Raw genomic sequence first — 26,957 nt, forward strand, 5'->3', positions numbered from 1 at the left:
TTTTGACATGGATAAAAGAAATGGCTGAGAGGGAGCAGCTAATGACCTAGAGTAGAATATCACTAGAGAAATTTGTAAATTTGAGTTAGGGATATGACTCATTCCTGAAGATGGACCAGCTAACATGTGATCCTAGCATTTATGCTGAGATTCCTCAGAACATTCCAAAGATTTGGCCACACTCAGAAGCTAAGGGAACTAAAGATGATGCTTCACAAGGGTGAAGGACCCAGACAGATGAGGACAGAAAGTGAGTAAAGGCTGGGATCTGGCACTTAAGTGTCAGAGATCCAGTGAGCTCCTCCTGCAGACAATGAGTTGGGGCATGGGGCAAAGGTTAGGGTCCAGGATTTGGACTCAGGAATCAGGGTTAAATTCCTGATTCTGCCCCTTCCTTAGTTGGGGAGCTTGGGTAAATCACTTCCCTCTTCTGGACCTTAGTTCTTCACCTAATACAGAAAACATTCCTACCACAAAGAGACTACTTTCTAAGGACCCTCCCAGCTCTCCAGCTCCTGGTTCTATGATCAATCTTACCCTGATACAACTTAAGCCTTCATCAGGATCCATATGCATAGATACTCTTTTCTGATGTTTGCTGAACTGGCTCTTGTGGGGCAAGGTTTGTTTCTCAATCACCATCTTCTTAGTCTCCCTTTGGACTTCATGTATGCTGCAAAAAAGGGATAGTTATGAGACAATCTGCCAACCCTGAATTCCCATCTCATTCCAAATGTTCCCTCACTATGTCACTACTCCAGATTCATTCTGGAGCATTGAAGCATTCCCATTAGCCCCAGTCTGGTATTAAGTCTCTGAAGGAAAGGAGATTGACCATAATAATATCTGCATCGAAAGCAACCCAACCCCTTCCCTCCCACACAAGCCTCTGATAGACCTTATTTCCAAATGGTTGGAAAGCTACTTCAGAGGAGTCATGCTTCTGTCACAAAGATCTGGGGTCCCTGAACCCCATGTCTCTTGCATGTATCCACCCCGTCATGTGCCCTAGACAAATCATGAGGAATGACTGGATTGTAGCCACTTCTCCCAACCCTTTCTCTTGTTCTTCTTACACTTCCACTAGCTTTTTCTTCATGAACATTTTCGTTCCTTGGATTTTGATAAGGGAATCCTGAGGGAGTCGTCTAGCCAGTTCCCTTTCCTCTTGCTCCTTGGTCATGGCCCTGAGCCTGGGAGCCAGGTCCTTGGGTGGGCAGTACTTGGAACACATCTTGTTTGTCTTCATGTGGCCAATAGATCCACAGGCACCACATATTAGCTACAGAAGGAAGAAAGGTATCAAAGATTGCACTACTTTGGTATTTTGAGCTCTCCAATCCCAATCCCAAGATCCCAGGTCAGGTTAAACATTTTTCACCAGCATCATCAAACATGGTCATAAAATCTGGGGCACTGGAAGTCAGGCTGCCACATAGAGGGTCAAAGTTTAGGCTTGGGAAATGTAGGTCATACCAAGGTTCACAAGACAACTAACTCCCAGAGAAAAATCAGAATTCAAGGAGCATTACCAAAAGGGATGAATATAGGCCAAGGGTTAGGAGAATGGCCTATCTGGAACTGGTCATTTCATTGACATTCATACTGCAATGGGAAGATCCCATGTTTCTTTACAACCTTTGGGAGCAGAGACACACTGGAAGGACCTCTTGAACCTTGGTGCTGATCCCTGATTCTCACTCTTTTAAAGTCTTGGAATTTTCCCTATCCCCAGAGGACCTAAAACAGGTCCTTAACTCACATTCAGTTTGGGGGTCTCTGGCTTCAGAAGCTTCTTTGGGGAAAGATGTGCCTTCTTTTCTTTCATTTTTTCTGATATTTCCATTCGACGAACTCTATCTTGGAGTCTCTTCTTCTCTTTCCGCAATTCTTGTTGTTTCTGCTCATCTAGTTGAGAGATCTGCCGACTGTCCCAACAAAGGAAGACCTTTCAGAATCAACCTACCAGACTCATCCTAGGGGGCCCTTCTAGGACACAGTCTCCACTCATATCCACAGTCAAAATCTAGTTGGGCATCCTAATCCCAAATGCCTGGTAGCCAGATCTCATATCTCTGCATGGAGCCACAGCCTACATAATCTCCCACCCAATCTCAAGACTACTTTTTCCCTCAACAGGACCAGTTCAGGGAGGCATGCTGAGCAGAGACACTCATTCCCCGTTATATCATGACAAATAAAACTAAAAAGAATTGGTGTGATTTGCACAATTGTGGTCACACACCTGGGAGTTGGTAGGATAGAGATTGTTACTCCATTCCACCCCACACCCATGTTTGTTGTTCTGGCATTGTCCTACTTTTCACAAACTCACTTGGAGTTTTCTTGGTAAAGATACTGGAGTGGTTTGTAATTTTCTTCTCCAGCTGGATTTTACAGATGAGGAAAAAGGAGCTTGCCCAGAGTCACACAGTTAGGAAGTATCAGAGACTGATTTGAGCTCAGATCTTCTGACTCCCATCTCTATCCACTGTGCAACCTAGATGCTCTGATTTTACAGAGGCAGAAATTAAGGTACAGAGAGGAAATAATTTGCCCCAGATCACACAGCAGACTTTGGACCCAAAGCTAGCTCAAGAATCCTTTCCCCACTTCATGCAATATAGACCTCTTTGGTAACTGAGGATCTAATTCCCCTGATTAAACCTATTAGTCCTTCTTAGTAAGCTTTTTGCCCAAATTGATCAGACTCTTTCTGAGCTCTCCCTCAACATTAGTCAACCCCCCTTTTCAGATACCCTCATCAGATGACTCCCAACACCACCTCCACTTCCACTCTCACCCCACTCCCACTTATGTCTTTGAACTTACATGAAATCCTCACTTTTGGTGGTCCTCACATGAATATATGCTTTGATCACTGCTGGGTCCTGGACTATTTCACTCCTCTCATACTTCTGGCCAGAATCATCAATATATGTTCGGTGGATAATCAGAGATGAAGGATCCAAGGTGGGTGAGTCACTGTCTATGAGTAAGTTAGAAAGATGAAGAGAGGAAGTGAGACATAGGGATGAGAAGGTCCAGAGGGACAATGAAGGAGGCAGAGACAAAGAAGAAAGAGAAAAGAAGGAGGTAGAAGGAGAGCCATGGCATTTCAGAGGTACTTGTAAAGTTGTGGAATGCTCAACTTTCTGCGCAGGAAGCTTGTCCTGCTTCACCTAAGTCATTCCACTTCCCACTTCAGCCATGAGCATGGCACACCTCAAGACATCCCACTTCCTCCATCACATACCCTGCTTTTTTCCCTTGCTTTTGTCTTGAAGGTGAGTGTTTCCATCTCCAAGCATCAGTCGCTTCATTTCCTGGTACTCCTCTTCTTCCTTCTGTCTCTGCAGCTTTTTAGGGTTCATCTTACCATCCAGCAAGCTCTCCACTTCATGACACATCTTGTCTATGTTCTGACCATTTTCTTCATCTGATGTGCTACTGTCTGTGTCTGTGGACAGCACCTCAGTAGAAGCTAGGACCCTGAGAAGGCCAGAAGGGGGTGGTTAAGTAGACTGGAGAATGGATCCTAGGCATCATGACCCACATTTGTCCTCTACCAGAAGGAACATACCTTCAGGTTAGATGTTCTGAAAGACCTTAGCCCAGAGAGGAAATTGGAGCAAGGAAATCTTTATACTACTAGCCAGGCAATCATAGACATACTGAAGGAATCTGGTGGGGTCTGGTGAGGAGCAAAGCCTGACTTCAACTTAAATTGGTCCTGGATGTCAGTCTGACTAGTGGTCTTGAGTCCCAGGATCAACTTCTCCCATCAGGGACCAAAGATACCTCAGGGCACAGAGAATCCAATGACATAGAGGTGGGAAGATAGTATATAACAGGGGGAGACACATGTCACCCAGAGGCAAGCACATGTGCAGATGGGAGGGGAGAGAAACTTTGTCACACACATGCTCTTCCAGGACCTCTGAAGATTCTCAGACACATGTGAAACTCCCAGAGAGACACCTAGGTTCTCAGACACCCTCCAGGAGCCCCAAGGAGGCAGAGAGCCCCCAAAATCATCCCAAAAGGAAATAGAATCATACTCACTTATCTTCAGAGACAGAGTGAGAGAGGGACACAGAGAAAAATTGCTGAGACATAGAGAGGGCCACTGAGATCTTCCTAGAGATGCTGATGTTCTCACTGAGGCAGACACACCCAGAGAGTCTTAGAGACTTATAAAGACAGAAAAAAAGACTAGGAAACACACACAGACATGGAGATAGATGTGAAACAAAGAGACATACCACTCAGAGACCCTCTCTGAGAATCCCGGAGCCATATAAATACAAAGTCTTGCAGAGAACTAAAGATCTTTCCACAGAGACATGTTTTCAGGGATAGCTCCATGAGGATACCCAAAGGTATAGTCCCTCCTTTCCCCCTCTAAACTAAGGGATTCCTTCCCAGCCCTGGATCCTGAAATTTTTGTCCCACCTATCAACCATACCTGTTTTGGAGGTCAAAAATTCTTTGAACCTCTTGCTGGAAGTGTTTCTGCTGCTCTGCTCCTAAGGACTGGGACATCCGTGCAAATCTGGTAAGGGTTCCAGGCTTGGCCCCTGAGCTGAGTTTCTCGGTAGACAAGGCTCGAACAGCTGCAATCACCTCCCAGCGGGACAGCTTCTTGATCTGATGTAGACATGGGAGAAAATATCCATTTTGAGTTTTCTAACTTTCCCTGAATGCCTCTGATCCTCTTCCACCTCCTTCCCCTCACTTAGGCTACCTGGCCCCTAACCCTCTCATGCCTGGAATGAACTCTGGCTATATCTCTACCAGTAGGAATAATTTTCTTCCTTCAAGAAAAGCATTTCCTCTTCTCTAAAGTTTTCCTTCATTCCCTCCACCATCTCTCACCTGCCCTCCACTTAGTGGCAAGTCATCCCTGGGTCCCAAAATTCATCCATAGCACTGTGTATCTTCCTTCTCCCTCACTCTCAGTCTTTCCCTTAACTCATATTGATGGATATCCTGTCCCCTGTGTAAACCTCAAAATTTCTTAGACTTATAAATGTTGGAAATTTCACCATTGGGAAATTTCATACTTGAAAAATTTCCTATTGATAGTGGGTCTTGACTATTGGAATGTGAATCCCATTGGCATGGGAGGTTCCTTCTCCTCCCTTCTTAAGATTACTTTAGGACAGAAACCTTTTGCTGAACAATGGAAAGGACTTTGACCTATGCTTAAGCATAGAGCAGGAAGTTCTTTGAGTCATGATTGATTTTAGAATTGATACAATGGAGATTCTTGGAATCAATCTCCACCCTATTCAGTCCTAACAGGATTGAGTAAGGGCTGCAGCCTAGATCAAAATTTAATTATTCCAATCTCTACCCTACTCAGGTTAACAGGATTTAGGAAGGGCTGTAGCAAAGGATCAAAGATTTAATTATTTGAAAATATGACCTTCAACAGACATGTGCAAAGTCAGAGACCTCTGGGCAGTCCTGGGTTAAGCTAGAGCCTCCATTGGCACAGGGAAATTGATGGACAGGTGATTGGTAGATGTGAGGACTGAGGGGAGGGAACTTGGATGGTTTCCTTAAGGATAGGGGGGTCTGAAGACTGGAGGGGGTTTTTAGGTTTTTGTCGGAGTGGTTGCAGGGTGCTCTGAGAAGCTTGCTCTGAAGGAAGCTGAAGGTGGGGGCTCTGAGACTGTTTCTCCATTTTGGTCATGTGAGTAATAGGGACTGATCTCCTTTCTTTGCCCCAGCTATCTAAGGGCTTGGGCCTTTTGGCCCAGCCTAAACAGAAGGGGTATTTAAGCCCTATTCCCTTCTCTCCCCTTTCTCTCTACCTCTATCTCTCTATCTCTAATTCCTTTCTTCCTCCTGTTTGTAATTAAAACTCCATAAAAGGTTGACGGCTGACTTGAGTTTTCATTAAGGAATTACATAGCTGAATTCCTTGGCGACCTTAAATTAATATATATCAGTCTTTTAAAAGTGATTTCCTTGTCACACCTGTTAGAATTTCAGCAGCAGGAAGGCAGGAATCTTGTCAGTCCCCATCTTTGTATCTCCTGCCCTCAGGATGGGGCTCTGCACATAACGAGTGATGTATCCTAAATATTTGTTGAATTGTGTCAAATTGTGTCCCAAGGTGCCATGACTCCTTTCATGTGCCAGGTTGTCTGGGGCTAAGGGAGATTGAATTACTCATTGAATTAGTCCCAGTGGGTTGAGTAGGGTCAGCTAAGGCCAGAGAAATGGAGAGAACAGTGTCTCCACTCTTCTTTGGGTAACCCAGAAGAATCAGAAATTTTCTGATGGCATATAAACAATGAAGTCAAAAGAAAGTAGCAATGAATATAAACAATGAAGTCAATAGAAAGTAGCTTCAGAATAATGGCAAGAAGGGGTGACTGTAATGGGTGACTGAGGACAATCTTCCCACAGAACATGGTCATGCCTGAGCTGAGCTTGGAAGGTAGCTCAGTAAGATAACATAAGAGTTAGATAAAGTAAAAAGGCATTGCAGAACCAGAAGACCACTCGTTCCAAGGCATAGAGGAGGGTCCTATGTGGAAGGCTTTTTTGACAGCAATGAAGAGTAGAGAAAAGGAAAATTAGAAAATTGGGACTAAAAAGGAACTGGGGACCAGATTGTGGAGGTCCACAGGGTGTGGAGGAGTTTTTTTCCTGGAGTCTTATTCTCAGTGGGCAACAGGGACTTTGTTGACTCAAAAGGTATCTATAAACACTTGGCCCTCTGCCTGGGCCAGCAGCAAGGGTAAAGGACCCAGTTGGACTGGCATCCCTAAGGAAGAGGGAGAGCTATAGCTCTTAGACCAATGCTTGTCTGCCACAAGAAATACCTACTCACCTCCTCCTCGGAGACCCCAAATGTCCTCAGGAACTTCTGAGCTTCTCTCAGGGTAAGACGTCGGAGGTCTGCATCAGTGCCCATCACCCTCCCCACATCCGTATGGGTTTTGTTCTCCTGCTGCAATATCAGACAGTAAGATCCAGACAGCTAGGGCATGGCTCAACCACCTGAGGTACTCCTCCCAATCCCTACACCAAGATTCCTTGTATCGTCCTCTGATTTACACCTTAACAGTCATCAGCCCAACATTCTTCTTTCCATAACCCAGTCCTGGCACCGTATCCCACCAGAATCTCTCTATCATTTATGTTTCAAGTTGTGTGTCTCTGCAGGCCTCACCCATAGATCCCTTCATCCTTTACCCTCTAAGATTTCCTCTCGATATCTCCTTTTCTCCATCCTCTGCTCCCAATCAGTCCATCCTTGATCACCCAGTCCCTAACCAGCAGGCCAAATGGTTTTATTTCATCATCCCTACACACTATCCTTCTACATCTTCCTCAGTCCCCCATCCCTCTAGTCCATAATGTTTCTACCCAACCTCAGTCGTACTACCCTTAGCTCAATCCCTTCATCCTTTCCTTCACATTTCTCCAACCCTTGTTCCCATCCCTTCCAACTCAGAATTTTCCCATACCCCATCCTTTCCCTGACTGAAGCTCAGTCAGCTCACCTTGAGTTTGACATAGGAGATGCCCTCCCCACAGCCTGTGGGGTCAGCCGCTCCTGTCACTTCCAGGAGGCACTGCCCCTTAGTGGCTGCTAGGAAGGTCCTAGTTGTGTTCCATGGGGCCGCCTGGACCTAGTGTTCAAGGCAAGGAATCCAGGTTAGTCTGAGTGGAAGGCTCAGAATTAAGATTCCCCCCTCACCCAAATTCTCTGCTTCTTCCAAAATGGTGACTTTTCCTAATTGAGAGTAGGGAGTAATATTTGAAAGGAAATGGTACTTGGGAATTAAATATTTTTCTCTTCATAAATTAGACCTTCCTTTGGGAATCTTCCAAGGTAGAGCCTCGCTTTCTCCTCTCATACCAGGGGCTTCAGAAGGTCAGGATTAAGTCTCCAAAACCCAAAGTTACCTCATCATCCAGATATGTGCTGTCATCATTGGTCCCCTCTGTGTCTAGGAGAGATATTCCCCCATAGCCAGCATCCTGGAGAGACAAATGGTGTCACAGTACAGTCATTCAATCATCCCATAAACATCTATTAAGCACCTACTATGAGCCAGGCACTGGACTTGTCAAAGATAGTCCCTTCCCTTGAGGAACTCACAATCACAAGACAGGGATGGAATACAAATGGCCCCAAGGAAAATGGGGATTCCCTTTTGAGCAGGGCCATCTTCCTTGCCTAAGATCTGGGACTTCTCAGAGGATCTAAAATTATAGCAGGAAATGTCCCCAGAGGCCAACAAATCCAAGTGATTTACCACCCAAGGTCCAGTTATTAAGCAGTATAATTGGGATTTAAACTGATGCCCAGGTCAGCCTTCATTCCATGACCACATATCACTTCTCTTCTCCCATTCCCTGCCACCTTCCCCACCCCATTCACCAAGAAAATGGACATACTGACCTTGAGACGCTGTTGGGCAGCCAGCATGCTATATAAAGCACAACATTTCTCTGGAGTCATCATGACCCTCAGCTCCTCTTCACTTGGCAGGCGAAATCGAGCCTTTAGTACCCACCAATTAAAATAGATCCCTGAAAGACAGCACCAGTTACTCTAGCAGGAAAGCAAGAAATAGGCCAAGCTTCAACCCTACCTCCATGCTTCCTCCCTACTGCCTCATCGTAGCAGTTGAGGCTCACCAGCATTTCTTCCCGTACATTCCCATCTTCCTTAACAGGCCATTTCTGAAGGCTGCCCCCTGCCACCTATCAGCCCTTCTTTCTCTATCCCTCATCATTCCTTTTACCATTCTTAGTCCCTCTGTATTTGTCCCCTTACCTGACCGATGGAAATCTGAACACATAACAAGCCTCCTTCTGATACTAGTCTCAGAAAGTGTGGGGAAGGCCTTGCGGATGACCTCCATGCGAATCCTCCGAGGTCTGAAAGGGCTGTTCTGAAACTGTCTGTATATAAAAACCTGAAGGGTGGAAAAAGAAGGTGAGCAGGAAAGAGGGACTGAAAAAAAGCCTGAGACCTGTAGCCCTCTTCTTCCATATTGCTAAGGCCATCCTATCATCCTTAATCTTCTCCCTCCCTTCCCCAGCCCAACTTGGCAATCTCTAATTCTTCCCTATTCACAGCTTCCAGGAACACAACTCATTCACACACACTAGCCTCTGTGGCCTAATTCTGAGCCTGGGTTCCCAGGCCTTCCAGGAATCAGAGTCAGCTCAGGCCACCTGGAGTCTCAGAACCTTGATCCCCTCGTACTTCTTTAGTGGAGCAGAACTACATCAGAGAGATCCCAAGTCCCTTGGCTTTCTTGGCACCAGCCCTGTCCCTGAGGCATTCTCCCATGTCCAACTCCACAGCATCCCCCAGCCCACCCACATATTACCTGGAGGAAGGTATGGCTGTAATTCTTTGCCATTTTTGATTTGGGGGCAGGAACTTCATCCAGTGGGCACTGCTGCCCGATGGCAAATATGTCCTTCACTTCCCTCAGAAAACAGCCTGTGTTTGTCACCACAACCAAGAAGTCTGTGCCTGCCATCTCATGTGCATAGATGGGAGCCCGAAAAAGATTATTCTCCAAAGCCTATTGAGAGAAGAGAATGTATTTTCCATCTACTTTGGCAGACGGACTTAACGGCTCTCCCATTCAGCTTCCCAACCAAAATGGTCACCTGACTCTTCCCCAGAAGTCCCTTTCTCCTACTTTCCCACACTTGCACTATCTGTGACCTATGCCTAGAAGACACTTAAAGTCTTCACTTGCGCCTGGCAGACTCTCTAGCTTCCTTTACAATTCTCAAGTGCTGTCTCCTACTGATAGAATTCTTTTGGGGTCCCTTCCCTCCCATAATTGTTAGAACTCGCCCCTTTCTCTAGTTTCAGTGAGAATAGACACAAGGAAAAAGAATAAAAGGAGAGAGGGGGCTAGGGAGGGAGGGAGACTTTGATAGAAATAGTGAGGGAGAAAGGAAGGGGAGACAGACTCAGAGAAGGAATGGAAGAGGTAAAGATAAGAAAAGATGATGGAATCCAAGAAAGAGAGAGGTGATTCAGAAGGGCAGAGATGGAGAGAGTTGTAATGCTTAGTACATCTGGCTGCTGGAGCCCTGGCTCGTATACACCTAGGATGAAAATAAGAAAATACTTTACCTGTAAGAACTGTCCAGCTTGGAGCTGTCCCAAGAAGGGTGAGGTTGAACAGAATACAAGGTTCCCATATTTATAGGCAGGAGGTCCAGAGTCCTTCCCAATTTTCTATAGACAAGAAAGAAGAGAGCTTTAGCAGAGGAACTATCCATTTGTTCCAAGGTGGTTGTCTAACTCCCAGGATCCCCAGGCAGTAGCCCCTCAAGTCTCCCTTCAGCTTATGTGCCCATTTGTTGTTGTTGTATAGTCATTTCAGTTATGTTTGACTATTCATGACCCCATTTGGGGATTATCTTGACCAAGACACTTGAATGCTTTGCCATTCCCTTCTCCAGCTCATTTTTACAGATGAGAAACTGAGGCAAACAGGGAGAAGTGACTTTTCCAGGATCACACAACTAGAAAGTATCTGAGGCTATATTTGAACTCATTCTGACTTCAGGCCCAACACTCTATTCAGTGTACCATCTAGCTGTCCCATATTCCCATTACCAGGAGGTCTCTCTATGAGAGGTGAGTCTTGAAGGATAAAAGAATGGGGAAGAAGAGGTACAAGGGAAAGAGAGAGATACCTGCTCCAAGGAAGGGAGGAGAATTAGAGGATAATCATGTTGGTCTGGTTGACCACAGTGGTTTGTTCTAGGTAGCTTGAAAGGAAAGTCAGTGCTGGTCTGTGAAGTCCTTAAAGTTCAGAATAGAGTCATGGCTATGGAATTTGGGGGAGTAGCAGCAAAATTTTCCTTCATTATGCCATTAAGCCAGAGTCTGACTCTGAAAATAGCTTTGTAGGTCACCAAGCCAGGGAGAAGAGGATGTATTTTGGGATTACAGGAGGGTCTGTGCCAACTAAGAGCTATGCAGACAGCTTCTTAGAGTGGTGACAAAAGTTTATTGGGATGGGGTCTACAATTTATAGGGTAAATGACATAGGTAAAGGGATTAGGTAATCTTCATACAGAAACAATGATAGGTAATGACTCACAAGATAAGGATAATGAACATGGGTTACTTTGGAGATCTCAGACAGGAGTTTTCTATATGTAATGGATCAATATGTCAATATGTGATTACCTAGCTGGGTTCAATAATTCAGTGGGTGACTCCCCGGCTAGGTTCCTAATTAAATTCTTGCACCAGTGATTTCTTGGCAAAACATCTGGTAACTTGGAAGAAAAATGGGTTGGATTCATGCTAAGGGGAAAAGCTATGTGTCTTACTAATTCTAAGTTAATGGCTACCTAGAGATCTTGCATTCTGGGATGTTCTGGGCTTCTTTCCATAGCCTTGCTGAATGGAAAGCCCCTAACTTCCTATCTACCCAGAAGTTTTACATCCTGGAGTGCTTTGGGCATGGAAGCCCCTGATCTTCTTGTGCTGCTCCCACATCTGCTCCTTTTTTTATTCAAATCAGACAAATGCATCTGGAGTAAGTATATGCTTGAAATCAGTTTTTGATTTCTGAGGTGGATGCACTTGATGCTGACTAAAAATGAAAAAAAAGAGAGAATAAGAATGAATATTCCAATTCCAATTCCTATTGGGGGAAAAATGATTCTTGGGTGTGGGGCTAATTTTTTTAGAACTCTTGTGAACTGTGCTGCAACTTCTTCTGGTGAGGTGAGTGTGAGTTGTGTTTGGGACATACTCGATACTTCCTGATGGAGGGTGTATAGGTCTAAGCTAATGTTTTTGTGATGTCAAACTCCTAACAATGTTGTACAATGCTATTCCACTTGTATTGGGAAGAATTATAAGGGAGTGGGGTGACACAAATTGATTTGTATCCTCCATTGCTTTGGAGATGGTCTTTCATTTTTATAACTGATATCTGTTCTCCTAGATAAAAAACCGTACCTTCTAAGGCATCAAGTTGACCTTGTAATTTTGAATCTATAATTTCCTGGGTTCCTAAAGCATGAGAAACATTTTCTGAAATTTTATTAACATAAGTGGCTGGGTGTATAGTGTTGGTGAGTGCTACTGTGGAAGTGACTGCAGTGGCTATAAGGGTTACTAGGGTGATAGCTTCTGCAATGAGCCAACCTATAAATAATAATCAATTGGAGGGTATAAACTTTTGGATCTGGATAGCAAGGACCTGAAGTTTTTATAGGAAGCATAACAAATAGTGATTGTCTCAGGAGAACAACCTGATCAGTGGTAGACATAAGAGATGGAAAAATACAATTGGTGGCTTTACATGAATAGTTATACAATTTTAAATTGTTTTCAGAAAAAATAGTGGTAATTACTTACAAGAAGTAAGGATTGGGAACATATGAGAGGGGCGTCCAAGCATAAGGGTTATTATCTTTTCTGACACCTAGATACTCTAATGTGATTTCCAACCATGAATTTGGAAATTGCCAAACATGTGGGTGCTGGGTTTTTCTGACAGTTAACATAGGAGGGGTCCATCCTCCTGCAGACGTATGTGCAGGACTAATATATGGGTCTGACTCTGTGAGTCACTCCCCTGTGAGCCACTGGGAAGAAATATTTTGAGAGTCAAATTATCAGATTAAAAAATTTTTAAATCAATTTGTTTATGATTTATGCAGAGGAAATTTATTCTATTCGCCTATTTCCAACATTCAAAGCAAAGAAAATTAAACTCCATTCAGAACTCAAGGCAAGGGATGAAAATTACAATTGATAATGTTATGACTAGACAAGAAAGGAAGGGGCAAAGGAAAAAGGTGATATAGAAATACTGAAGAAGAATGAGAGAGACAAAAATGATGATGATGATGACAATAACATTGGAGAGAGGAGAAATGCAGAAAAATGAGAAAGTGAGGCCGATAGAGAAAGAAGAATGGGAGTAGATAGAGAAGGAACTTGAGATAGAGAAGAAAGATTGAATAGATGAAGAGATAACCAAGAAAAACAGAAAAAGAGAAGAGAAAACAAAAATAGAATTGGAAAGATAGCAAGAGAGAGCAAGGAAGAGAAAGAGCAGAGAAATGGGGAGGGTGTGGAATCAAGAGAGAAGGACAGAAGGTAAAGAAGGATTGGAATGCACAAAAAGAGGTATACTCTCTTGGAGAGAAAGAAAGGAACAGACCAAGAGAATGTCATGTTTCCAAGGAGGGCTAGATAGGCTCCTTTGGAGAAACACAAAGAGAGAAACTTTGCAGGAACATTTACTGACTATGGCTACTGAAGTCTGATGAATTTGCACCACTGGGCACAGGTGGACCATCACCTACTGCTCTGTGGCCGGAAATCAACTGTGTCTCCTTCATGGCTTGACAGGAGGCAGACCCACCTTCCCAGTCAACCTCCCTGTTCAAAAGCCAGTACTTACCCTTTTGTAATAGTTCTGTATCTGGGAAGCCATTCCAACCTGGCTCAACAATGGTGGATTCTCCTCACTCCATTCAAACAGAACAATATCTCCATCTTTTCCACTCAGGTCCTGGATTGTCTTCATGAAAAACATATGACCTCCCCCTGAAGCTTGTAGCTCCTGCTCCCGTTTCTGGTTGAGAGGGCATAAAACAGACCAGTTGGCCTTATCAGGGTCCTTTCCATCTCAAAGAATTCAAAGTGTAGAGCCATACAAATTTATCACTAAAACATTTTCCTGAGACCACCAAATCTACATCTTTCCCTTCAATATATTCTGTTTTACCAGGCATGACCCACGGGAGTTGTCCTAAGTCCCACCACAAAGCAGAGAGAGAGAATCAAATATCTGATTCCCATCTACTGACCACAGGGCAGCTCTTCCTCCTTTCGACCTAGCATTTCTGATCCCAAATGAAGGTGGGGCCAAGGATATATGAAGACAGATGAGAAGACTGAAATGGTCTTACCTGGGCTTTCTTTCGGATGTGAACAGTCAAGTTGTGGACAGGATGAGGTCCTCTGCCCAACCACCTGAGTGGTGGCCGATGAAATAGGCGGAGTTGTTCAACTCCCATGTGGGTAGGAAAGAGCCTGAAGTGTAGCTCCAGTGCTGGAGTAGAATGCTAGAGAAAAGAAAGAGCATCAGGGATGTTCAGACCGACAGAGTTAGAAAAAGGTCTTCTTCATGACCACTGAGGTCTCTTCTTCTTCAGACTGAACAGCCTTGGGCATGGAATCTAAGGATCCTGGTGATGACTGCCCTATTATTCCCCACCCCCATCTCTGATTCTGGGACCCTCACTGATTTTTTCTCTTTTTTTCCATCTCTTCCTCTAATTCATTCTAGCTGAGTCTGTTTTCTGTTCTCTCTCTCTCTCTCTCTCTCTCTCTCTCTCTCTCTCTCTCTCTCTCTCTCTCTCTCTCTCTCTCTCTCTCTCTCTCTCCCCCTATATGTATATTGATCTCTTTTTCGGTCTCTGCTCCCATCCCTGTTTCTCTGGGCTTTGTGTATTTCTCTCTTCCTTTCTGAATCTTTTCCTTCCTCTTTATTGTGGTCTTCCTCCCCATGCCTCTGGCTCCATATCTATCTCCATCCCCCATGGGGGTTCCTTTTTTGCTTCCCTATCTTTTCTTGTCTTCAGGAAGTCTGGGAATGGCCTTTGAATTTCCAAGTCTGGACCCCTTTCATGATAATCTGATGGTCTACCCTGGAAAAGTTCTTGAACCAATACAGGGAGGGGGGGAAATGAGAAAATATCTAGGAATCTCACTTGGATTATAGGGATTTTGAGGGAAACCTGGAGACCATGCTGCTGGGGGAAGTAAAATTCATCATTTGACAGGTTCCAGGGGTCTTTGGCTTTCAGGCAGGCTGGAGTCTGGGGAGAGACAATGAGACGACAATAGAATTAGACAAAAGGACCTTGAGATGGAACTGAACCCTTAAGCACTGCAATCTTGTTCCAGGAGGAGAAAGGCAAAAAAGTACTGCCCTCCTGGCCTTGGGGAAGGAGAGTCTTGTAGGGACCTAAGGATGCATATAGTGTCTGATACACTAGCTTTGTAACAGAACATCAGAACTGCAGGAGACCTCAGGAGCCATCAAATCACGGAAACACATGAATGAGGAGTCCCATTCCAACATACACAACAAGAAGTTATCTGGCCTTTGCTGAAAATGATGGGGGACAACCCATTCCACTTTGGAGTAAAAAGTTGTTGGGACATTTATCCTGAGATTAATCCTAAATTTGCCTCTCTTCACTTTTTGATCATGGTCCTGACATCTTCCTCTGTAACAAACAGAATGATAATTAACCCTCATGTTCATTTGTTTGTGTGTGTATATGTGTGTGTGTGAGAGAGAGACAGACAGACAGTCAGAAAGACAGAGACGGACAGAGAGGAGGGGGAGAGAGAGGGAGATGTTGAAGAAGGAAAAAGAGAGAGGAGAGAAAGGAGAAAAAGGAAAAAGAGAGGAGGTATTCATATCATCCTTACAAAGTAAGCTGGAAGCATCCAGGAAGATGGCCATAATGGGAGGGGCCTTCTGGAAATAAGACCTTAAGAGAGTCATGGGGGGGGGCAGAATCTGCTGATATTTAGCCAGAGAAGACAACTGAAGAGCTGGCCTGTGGAAGGGGGAATGGACTTGTGTTGCCTCACCACAGAGGGTTAGGGTAAGTTGCAGAGAGGTGGGTTTAGAAAATCTCTAACAATAAGAGCTATTCCTCATCAGTAAACAGTGGGTTTCCTCTCTTGGGGAAGAGAAAGAAAGGATGAACAATAATACCTTGTGTATGTGGTAGATTTTATATGATTGAAAATCTGTTACCCTAAAAAAGAACTACATATTCCAGGAGCACATTGACTTCCTGTCATTACATACTTCCTATAGACAGAGGATAAAGGGCGTGGTCTTTGGAGGCTCCTCCTCTCTGATGTAGCATCAGCAGTGATGGTGGTGAGTGGGGATGGCTAAAAATGACTAACCAGCTATGGGCATGTGGTCTTTATTTTGTATCTTCTTTATTCATTTATTTCTAATGATCACTAATAAATCTCTTAAAATATAGTATTGTTATTGAGATTTAATTTTAAATTTTACAATATGGCTTGGCTAGCTAATCTCAGGGCTCTTATATTCAGATTCCCTCCTTCACTTGTGACGCAGAAATACTCCCCTTCCCGAACCACTAGAGCCCTAACACACTCACCTGCTCAGTCATGTCACATCTTGGCATATTTTTACCCTTCTGGCTTGATGGTTTAGGGGATGAAGTCTCTACTTCTATAGGCTCCTCAATATCAACTGTGAAAAAAGAGATCACATATTTGTAATTCTCCATGACCTCCTTACTATGTGCAAGGTGAAGTCAGAGTTTGAGCCAACAGCTTCTAGACTTTAGATGAGGAATTCTTCCCACTGGGCCACTCTGCCTCCAGAACTAAGTGGCCCAGTGTTGGGAGTTCAAGGAGCTTTCACTGATATCTAAACACAAAATCCCTCAATCTTACACTAAAAACTAGAGAGCCCCCAAGAGACATCTTGTCCAACCTGTAGCAATCTCCATGAATGCAACCCAATAAAATTGTCATCTAGCTTCTGCTTGAAAAGCAGAGTGATACGAAGCTCATTATCTCCAAATGGAATCCCAAGCTGCTTCCCCATGATGCCTTCCTACCCTGAGCTCTTTCTCCTTCATAACTATTTCTCCAGGACCTCAAACCACATTAACCAATTTGGAGATATTTCAAGGTCATTTGGGGATTCCCACAATTTTCCTCTCCTGTTGTTACTTGCTGGTGCAGGTAATGCAATAGAGTTGAATCATAAAAAAAAAAATCATACATAACATGAGGTTCTTGTCATCTTGATCAATGGTTGGAACTGTAGGATACAGTGGTTTGTGCATGGCTTGGGCATCCCAAATAATATCATCTTCCCATCGGCTATAAGTAAGGTCATCATTCTCAGGGACAAATAGGGACCCACCAGACTGGTCACAGGCACCTGAAAATGAGTAAAGAGTGGGATGAAGGTTAGGATGGCTACATTAGGGTCAGTCCCAACCAGACCTAGCCCCAAATCAACTGATTCCATCACCAATCTCATACTTGTTACCATTTTCATCTCCATTCCTAATAAATTCTCATCCCTGTTTCCTGTCTATTTTTATCCCTCACCCAATCCTCTGATATCCCATCTCCATCAAGATCCCCATCCCTATCTTTATCTACAGCTCTATATCCCCATGATCATCTCAAATTTCATCTCAGCTTCATTTCCACTCCTACCCCATCCTTATCTGTATTATCATCTCCAGGTCCAGCTCCAGCTCTATCTCTATTAGCATTTCCTTCCCGCTTTCCATCCTAATCATTATACCCACTCTGTCACCATGACCAAAACTCATTCCCATTCAATCCCCATTTTCACCATTGTCCCAGCTCTCTGACCTCCTTTAAATGATCTGATATTCTGAGAGGGAATCCATCCTGCATGAGATACTTTCTGGGCATGAGGGGAGGAGTCTTGGACATCTCTGATATCCCAGATGATATCATCTTCCCAGGTTTTTTGGGTGACCATCAAAAAGTTTTCAATATTCAGCAAAGGGTGGTCTGTTTGGGTTGTGGCCTCTTCTTCTTCTTGTGATTTTTCTTTAAGTTTAAATCCATAATCAAAACCTCTCCCATGGGGAGAGACCTCCAGCATGTCATACCAAAGTTTGGCAGGCCCATATCGCCATGGGGCCACCTCTAAGTGAGAATCCTGGGAACAGTCAGCCAATTGAGAGTCAGGCTGAGGAGCCACTGGAGCCTTCATTTTTATCTAGGATGGAATAGAGGACGTGAATTAGGTAGGGTTGGGAATGGGAAAGGAACTGTGGAAAAGGAATGGTTTGGAAAAGGGCCTGAGAGTGGGAAAGAAATGGATGTGAAAATGGGAATGATAAAAGTAACCTGAATGAAGGGAGACTTAAGGGTGGTTATAATGATAGGGGGTGGGATGTTATGTAACTTAGGGAGTTATGAGGGTAGACATGGGGTTTGGACTGGGAAATGTAATTGGAATGGAAATGTCCCTCCCTCTCCATCCGTGCATTACCTCATCATCTGTTAGGCATTCCTCGGGGCCTGGTGGCCTTACTATCTGGGGGCTTCCCTGGATAGGTTTTGAAGGATTCTGTCTGTTCTTTAGTTTCTTCCTTCTCATTCTCCTTCTGACCCTCTGCCACATGGTTGGTGTCTTCTGATTATCAAAGAGTCTGAGAAAACGAAGAGCCTGGAATAGAAAATGGAAATTTGCAAGAGAATACTGAGCCCAAGTAGCTTTATCTAGACCATTGGCTTCAGGTGACTACCTGTGCTTTGACTTCCCTTGGTAAGGTGAGTTCTGTCCGCAGACAAAGAGAGAGAAGTCAAGAGGACTGGGCCTTTGGTTGGACTTAGAGAGTAATTCCCCAGGGTGCTCTCCTACTCCAAGTGATGAGAAAGAAGAGGGCTGTCCTCCTCTCACCTTCCCCTCCCCCCCCCCATCAACTCAGATGTTCCTTTGGCTCTTGTTGCTGCAAAAATTCACCAGAACTTCAGACACTTTTACTGGCTATGTCTACAAGATCACTCAAGAAGGTGATCCTATTTTAATATCTATGAGTCTTTGTCATTGTGTCTGCCTCTATTTCAGTGCCTCAATGTCTCTATTTTCTCAACTGAGGGTCTTCCTAATTATCCAACTCTAGATTTTCTGTCTATGTTTTCTGGTTTGTCTATCTCTCTTCCTCTCTGTAATTGTCTAATTGACTGGGTATTGTCTTCTATTTTGATGTCAGCCTCCATCTTTTATCTTCCACTGGTATTCCCTTTTTTTGGCCCCAACCTACCTTTTCTTGACGAAATTGTGGCCAGAGCTCTGTGACTGTAGGCATGCTGGTACTTCTCAGTCTGACTTCCCTAAGTAATCCGGGGGAATCTTGTCCATTATCTTTATCTTCCATTTTTTCATCCTCCTCCTCAGAGCTGCTGGAATCCTCTAGGGAGGAGATTCTGTCTTTGAAGGGTAGGACCATTTCTTCTTCCTCCATCTTGGATCCTGCATTAAAGAAAGATCTTGATCTGAGGTTCCCTGTCCCCTGCCCTAGACCAGTCATGTTCCACCTGACACTTTACCAGGACAATAGTTTATGAGTCATCCATTCTCATTATCTAGTAGAACAGAAACCCCATGGAGGCAGGGATGGTTTCAGCTTTCTTTTTATCCCTGGAGATGACTTCTCTGAGATGACAGTGACTACAGCCAAATATGTAATTAATGAATTATGGAAGAATTCAATTGTATTTCTATCTCTCTTTAGAGCCTATGCTCACCTACCCCAGTCCAGCATAACATCCTTATTCCTGAGGGAAGTTCTCAGAATACTGAAGTTCACCACCCTCAGTGAGAGTGGGGCAGGTCAGCATTGACCCCTCCTCCCCCAAATAGGAGTACCTGAAATAGACCTTCACATTTATTCAACCAATAAGTATTTATTACTCCCTCTTTCCAAATATTCTGGGTTCCACCCTGATCTCCTGAAATTCAGGGATATAATTTTCTTTATAAATTTCTACCCTTAGCAAGGTAGATTTTAAATCATATAGGACTAGATTTGATCATGGTATTGTAGGCTTTAGAGTTGAAAAGGCTTTAAAAGGAATCTGATATTGAATCATATTGGTATCAAAATTTAGGGGATACAGCCAAAGCAGCAATTAGGGGGAAATTTATGTGCCCAAAAGCTGATATCAATAAAATGGAGAAAAAGCAAATCAATGAACTAGGCATGCAACTAGAAAAAATAGAAAAAGAACAAATTAAAACTCCCAATTTAAAACTAAATTGGAAATCCTAAAAACCAAGGAGAAATTAACAACATTGAAAGTAAAAGAACTATTGAACTAATAAATAAGACTAGGAGATGGTTGTATGGGGGAGAAAGAAATAAAATAAATGGAACATTGGTTAATTTCATTTTTAAAAAAGAAAGAGAATTAAATTACCAATATCAAAAATGAAAAGGGTAAATTCACCTCCAATGAAGAGAAAATTAAAGTAATAACTAGAAACTATTTTGCCCTATTATATGGCAATAAATTTTACATTCTACATAAAATAAATGAATATTTACAAAAATATACATTGCTTATTAGCAAAAGAAGAAATAGAATATTTAAGTAATCCCATCTCACAAAAAGAAAATGAAGAAATCATCAATGAACTCCCTAAGAAAAAATCCACAAGGCCAGATGGATTCACAAGTGATTTCTATCAAACACTTAAAGAACAATCTACTCTAGTCTTATATAAACTATTTGGCAAAATAAACAAAGAAGGGGTCCTACCAAATTCTTTTTATGACACAAATATTGTGCTAATACCTAAGCCAGGAAGATCAAAAAGAGAAAAAGAAAATTATCGACCTATTTCCCTAATGAACATTGCTGCAAATCTTAAATAAAATACTAGCAAGTAGACTATAGCAACATATCACAAGGATTATTCACTATGACCAGGTGGAATTTATGCCAGGAATATAAGGCTGGCTTAATATTGGGAAAACTATCAGCATTGTTAACCATACCAATAAACAAACAGAAATGACATGATTATCTCAATAGATGCAGAAAAAGCCTTCAAAGAAGTACAACACCCATTTCTATTAAAAACCCTTGATAGAGATGGGAGGTCCTGGGTTCAAATCTGACCTCAGACACTTCCTAGCTGTGTGACCCTAGGTAAGACACTTGACCCCCATTGCCTAGTCCTTATGCTCTTCTGCCTTAGAACCAATACATGGTGTTGATTCTAAGATGGAAGATAAGGGTTAAAAAAAAAGTCTCAAAAACACAGAAATAAATGAGTCTTAAAATAACAAGTAGTATCTATCTAAAATCATCATCAAATATCATCTGCAATGGGGACAAGTTAGATACCTTCCCAATAAGATCAGGAGTGAAGCAAAGAAGTCCTATTATCACCACTTCTCTTATTTTTCTAGAAATGCTAGCTTCAGCAAAAAGAGAAGAAAAAGAAATTAAACAGATTAAAGTAGACCACGAGGAAACTAAACTATCACTCTTTGCACATAGATGATGGTATACTTAGGGAATTCAAGAAAATCATCTAAAAAGCTAGTGGAAATAACTTTAGCAAAACTGCAGTATGCAAAATAAACCAACACAATTCATCAGCATTTCTATATATTTCCAACAAAATCAAGGAGCAATGAGAGTTAGAAAACTAGAATTAAAAAGAGAAACTCAATTTAAAATCACTATATATAATATAAAATACGTGGAAATCTATTTGCCAAGACAAACACAGGAATTATATGAACAATTAAAAAATAGTCTTCACACAAATAAAGTTAGATCTAAACAACTGGAAAAACATTTTACAGCCAAGATTAGAAGGGAAAGAACAAACTGAGAGATAAAATTTTATAATAAATTCCTCTGATAATTGTCTCATTTCTCAAATATATAAAGAACTAAGTCAAATTTATAAGAATCCAAGTCACTTCTCAATTGACAAATGGTCAAAGGATATGAATAGACAACTTTCAGATGAAGAAATCAAAGTAATCAATAATCACATGAAAAAATGTTCTAAATCCCTCTTGACTAGAGAAATGCAAATTTAAAAAACTCTATGGTATTACCTCACATCTATCAGATTGGCCAATATGACAGTAAAGGAAAATAATCAACGTTGCAGGGGATGGGGCAAGATTGGGGCAAAAATCATGAACTGACAACCATTCTGGAGGGCAATTTGGAATTATGCCCAAAGGGCTATAAAACCATGTATACCCTTTTATCTGGTAATGCCACTACAAGATCTAAAAAATGGGAAAGAACCTACTAGTACAAAAATATTTATAGTTACTCTTTTTGTGGTGGCAAAGAGCTGGAAACTAAAGGAATATCCACTAATTGGAGAATGACTGAACAAATTGTAGTATATGATGCTGATAGAATACTGTTGTGTTGTAAGGAATGATGAACAAGATAGTTTCAGAAAGAGCTGGGAAGAGCTCCATTAACTAATGCAAAGTGAAATAAAGAGAACCAGGGAAACTCTGTACACAGTAACAGCAATACTGTGGAGTAACCAAATGGGATAGACTTAGCTATTACTGGCAATGCAATGATCCAAGATAATTCTGAGGAACTTATAACAAAAATTGCTATCCACCTCCAGAAAAAGAACTGTCAGAATAGGAATAGAGATAAAAGCATTTGGACTTACCATGTGTTTATTTGGGTATATGTTTGGGGGTCTGGGCTTTATAAGATTATTCACTAACAAAAATGAACAATATGGAAATATGTTTTGTATGATAATATGTGTATAAACAGATCAAATTGCTTGGCAGCTCCAGGAGGGGGGGTAATTTGGAGATCATATAACTTCAAAGAACTTAAGGGGAAATTTGCCATTACATGTAATTGGTAAAAAAAAATTAAAAATAAATTAAAATTTTAAAATCTGATCCCATCATTTTACAGAGTAAGGAATCTCAGGTGGAAGAATGGGAAATGACTTGCCCAGGATCACGTAGAGGTTGTTGAAGACTTGGGAAAGCAAGACTTTAGGAAGGCATGCCTGTGGTGGGATGAAAAAACAGGGATAGGAATGGGAACTTGATTTCTTCTCTTACCCAGTCAGCAAGGGCCCAGCAGGTCTCTCTTCTGATGAGATTTTTGATTTCCCAGCCTCTGCCTCACTGGAAACTCCTCTTCACAGTCATAACACCATTCTCTCTCAAAGGGATTCCTTCAGTAGACTATTGCCTCTGGTGACTCTGAACTCCTAGCCACAGTGCCCAACTCCAACCCACTAGAAGGTGAGGTTCAGATCTGGGCTCACCCTCAAAGATCTGTAAAAGATCTGACCTGGTAGCAAGGACTCTACCTGGGGGAACAGAACAGTTCCCACTAACCCTTCCCCTTTCTCAAGTCTCTTCAACTCCCCAGGTCTCAGTTTCCTCAACTGTAACATTTACAGTAAAGCACAGTATTTAAGTGAGTTATGAGGTCTTGAAATTCATCCCCCCCCCAAACCACATAGCCCCCATCCACAATCAGCCTTTTCTTCTAGGGAGCCTCGGAAAATTCACCAGCAACACTGTCCACATTAAAAGGAGGAAGAGATGGAAAGCCAGTCCGAAGGCAAAATGACTTCAGGTAGCTGGGGTTTGCAACAAAACTGACTTTTATACCTTTTCAGGGAAGATTCACAACTCTCCAGAAGAATAATCTTGGTGCTTACAAGAGTGTGAGTCTTCCTTCTCAGAGGTGCAAACTCAAAATTCAAGTAAAGTCCCCAGTGTTCATTCTTGTACCCTTTACTTTACAGACCCTTCGAGTCCATCATTATCATTTTGAAAAATAAAGTTTTCACTCCAATGTTTTTGGTAAGGTGGGTGTGCGATGGACAGGACATGGAGTCAGAAGATCTAAGTTCATTTCCAGCTTTAGACATCTACCAGCTAGAGACGCTGGCCAAGGTCTTTATCTGCTATTTATCTCTCTTTTACTTAACTGTGAAATGGGGATAAATAACAACACCACCTACTTTACAGAGTTCACAAAGATTAGATTAAGTAATAATTGTAAAGCACTTAGCAGGTAATGAGTACCATAAACAAACTTGTTCCCTTTCCCTTCTCTTCCTCAATGTGCCTCACCACTACCCAACTAGGAAGTCATCATAAAAACAAAGAATAAAGGAGAGAAAAAAATATATTTTATAATTATTTTTACACATCGCTTATCATGAGTGGGAGATTTTTCTATTTTTCTTTATCTTCCTCCACTCTGTGCTGTATTTCCACTTTTCAACATCTTTATTAAAGATCATTTCTCTTGTCTTATGTAACACTCCCATCCTTTCTCTCCAATAGAAGTTGTAGATCCCAAATTATAATTCACATAAGCCATAAGAACCATTGATCTTGCTTTTACAAAGAGATTTGTGGAAGAGATTAGATAGAGAAAAGATAATAAGAAACAATGGAGCTCTGATCTAGTGTTCAATAAAGAAGAAACCCTAAGTTACTAAGGAGAAAAACTCTCTTAGTGACAAAAAATCCTGGGCAAACCTGGTAAGAAGTCTGGCAAAAATTAGTCTCATCTCCTGAATATTAAACATCATGCCATTTTTAAAAATGGAACAGAAGGTAATAAGCCTTTCATAGCTATAGGTAGGAGGTACCATCTTATCCAAACAAAAGAGAGTTGCAATTATAAAATATTTTTTTATTTTGTTTTGGTTACATGAAATTAAAAGGCTTCTGACAAACAAAATTAATGCATCTAGGGGTATGGACATAGTAATGGTAGTGTTGGGTCAGAGACACTGCACAGATTTATAGCTAAAGAAAAATCATGTTGTATTGTCTTATTTAATAACAATAGCTCTCTGAGAAATCATGCATTCCTCAGATTCCTTGCTCTAAAGAGCAGGCAGTTTCTGAAGGGCTAATTAAGTAAGGTGTTAACCAGCTTGAGTGGAGCCTCTTGCTTAACTTTGAAGCCAATTTGAGCTAAGACTCTCTAGAGGATATTCTTGTATTCTTCCTTTTTCCTTTACCAAAGTTTGGCGTGACCTAGTCTACAAAGGGGAAACCATTGCTTTGAGATGCTTTATTTTGGTTTTCTGCCATAGATTGCAGGAGGCAGCTAGACACAATGAATGGGGCAGCTAGCATTCTTGAGTGTCAGAGACTGATGTAATCAGTCACAACTGAAAGCCAGCTCCCTTTCACTCGATGCAGATTGATCCATTCATATGAAGATGTCTTACTCTCTCCTTCAGTGATGCATAGGGGAAACAAAGAACCATTAACCTAACTCCTGATTAAAATGTCCACCAATCAGGGTTGCCTTACATTTTCCACAGGAGTTCCAAATTATATATTGTCAAGCCAATCAGAGGGAAGACACCACATAGATTTAAAAAGCGCTGACTGGTCCTCCTCTGATTTTTTTCCCTCATGGGGGCATAATTAGAGGTAAGCTAAATGGGGACACTAATACACTGTTGGTGGAATAGAGACCTACATATAATGAGTCATCTGCCTGGCCCCTGTGGATAACATTTTTTTTTATCGTGAGTTCTCTTAGGGGTTGTCTTGGGACCTTGTTTTGTTGATAATAGTTTAGTCCTTTACAGTTCATCATCACACAATTTTTCTGTTATTGCATATAGTATTCTCCTGGTTCTAGTCACTTCATTTCACATAGGTTCATATAAGTCTTTAAGGTTTTTCTGAACTCATGCTGTTTGTCATTTCTTTTGGAACAATATTCCATTAGAGCCTTGTTCAGCCATTCCCCCAATTGATGGACACTGCCTCAGTTTTCAATTCTTTGCCATTACAAAAAGAACTGCTAAAATATTTTTGTACAAGTAGACCTTTTCCCCCAGGCTATATATAGTTTTATATTGTTCTCCAGAATAGTTATATCAGTTCACAATTGCACCAGCAGTGTATGTGTCCCAATTTTCCCACATCCTTCCAACAATTATCACTTTCTTTTTTGGTCATATTAGCCAGTCTGATAGGTGTGTTGTGGTGCCTGGGGCTTGTTTTAATTTGCATTTCTCTAATCAATAATGATCTGGAGCAGTTTTTCATGTGACCATAGATAATTTTAATTTCATCTGAGAACTGCCTAGTCATAACCTTTGACCATTTAACAATGTGGAATGTTTTGAATGATTATAAATATGACTCAGTTCTCCATATATTTGAGAAATGAGGCCTTTGTCAGAGACATTTGCTATCATTTGCCTCCCTCCCCTATTTGTTGTTTCCTGTTTGTATCCTTTGACAATTTATCAATGAGGGAATGATGTCTTTTTTTTTTAAATAAATTTAGCTCAGTTCCCTCTATATTTGAGAAATAAGACCTTTATCAGAGAAATTTGCTATAAAAACTCCCCCTAGGTTCCTGTTTTCCTTCTAATTTTTGGATGCATTTGTTTGCTTGTGCAAAAATCTTTTAATTGAATATAATCAAAGTTATCCCTGTTATATCCTTTGATCTTCTCCATCTCTTGTTTGGTCATAAACTCTTCCCCTATCCTCTCCATAGATCTGATAGGTAATTTTTTTGTGTTCCACAAACATGTCTAAATTATGTCAAAGTTGTATATCCATTTTGAGTTCATTTTGGTATATGATGTTAATGAGGTTCTATACCTAATTTCTGCCAGACTGCTTTCCAGTTTTTCTAGCAATATTTTGTTTCAGCAATTTCTTATTCCAAGTTTGACTCTGTTAAATTTTAATTGTGGATGGACTCTGAATATTATATAGGTGGTCACAAGGGATTTAATTTCTAAATCCCAAAATGAATTACTAAAGTAAAATGTAATTTATGGTAGTTTTATTTACAATAGAGGGGAAATATTAAGGAATGAGAGAGAAGGAGAAAACTCCAGCTTCCTCTGAGCCAGGTAGAAATTCTAAGACCCTAATCAGGGAAAAGAGTTTCAAGGTGATGGACCTTTCTTGGAGGTTCACACCTCCAGAAAGTCTGGGTCACTAATTCAGCCTTTCACTCACCAAGATGACTGTCTAAAAAGAAATCGTCTGAGGTCTCCTGAACGAGCTCCTCCAGGGTCAAGTTCTTGAATCTATCAAATGGCTCCCATGGTCCTCTTTTTAAAGATCTTTTTCTCTTGTGTCACCTCCCCTAAAGTTCACCAATCTACCAATCACAGCAGATGCTCCTCTCCAGGACTGCTCACCCTTTAGTTCACACCTTCTTTGGTTAGATTATACCTTTTTTGATTAGTTCACCTTTTGTAGTTAGTTAACACCTTTTTGTAGTTAAAATGGGAAGATGTACTTCAAATACTGAGTTACCACCTTTTTGTAGATTAAAATCTAAAAATAGATTGTGGATTACA

At 41.7% G+C, this 26,957-nt stretch overlaps 1 protein-coding gene across 1 annotated transcript; it reads right to left on the minus strand.

The window, feature by feature from the left end:
* Positions 1–1,072: 1,072 nt before the first annotated feature.
* On the minus strand, positions 1,073–17,734 carry LOC103105941 (transcription initiation factor TFIID subunit 1-like). The gene is made up of 18 exons (XM_007491734.2): positions 17,716–17,734; positions 16,842–17,003; positions 16,207–16,301; positions 14,761–14,868; positions 13,957–14,112; positions 13,446–13,619; positions 10,139–10,243; positions 9,372–9,572; positions 8,810–8,951; positions 8,432–8,562; positions 7,933–8,007; positions 7,527–7,655; positions 6,851–6,970; positions 4,469–4,650; positions 3,257–3,492; positions 2,833–2,989; positions 1,763–1,928; positions 1,073–1,282 (listed from the first exon to the last, which is right to left on the minus strand). The coding sequence occupies exons 1-18, from the start codon at positions 17,732–17,734 to the stop codon at positions 1,073–1,075; spliced, it is 2,568 nt and encodes an 855-aa protein (XP_007491796.2).
* Positions 17,735–26,957: the final 9,223 nt, after the last annotated feature.

The sequence above is a fragment of the Monodelphis domestica genome, chromosome 4 (genome assembly GCF_027887165.1).
Source record: "Monodelphis domestica isolate mMonDom1 chromosome 4, mMonDom1.pri, whole genome shotgun sequence".
In the NCBI taxonomy this organism is placed as follows: Eukaryota; Metazoa; Chordata; class Mammalia; order Didelphimorphia; family Didelphidae; genus Monodelphis; species Monodelphis domestica.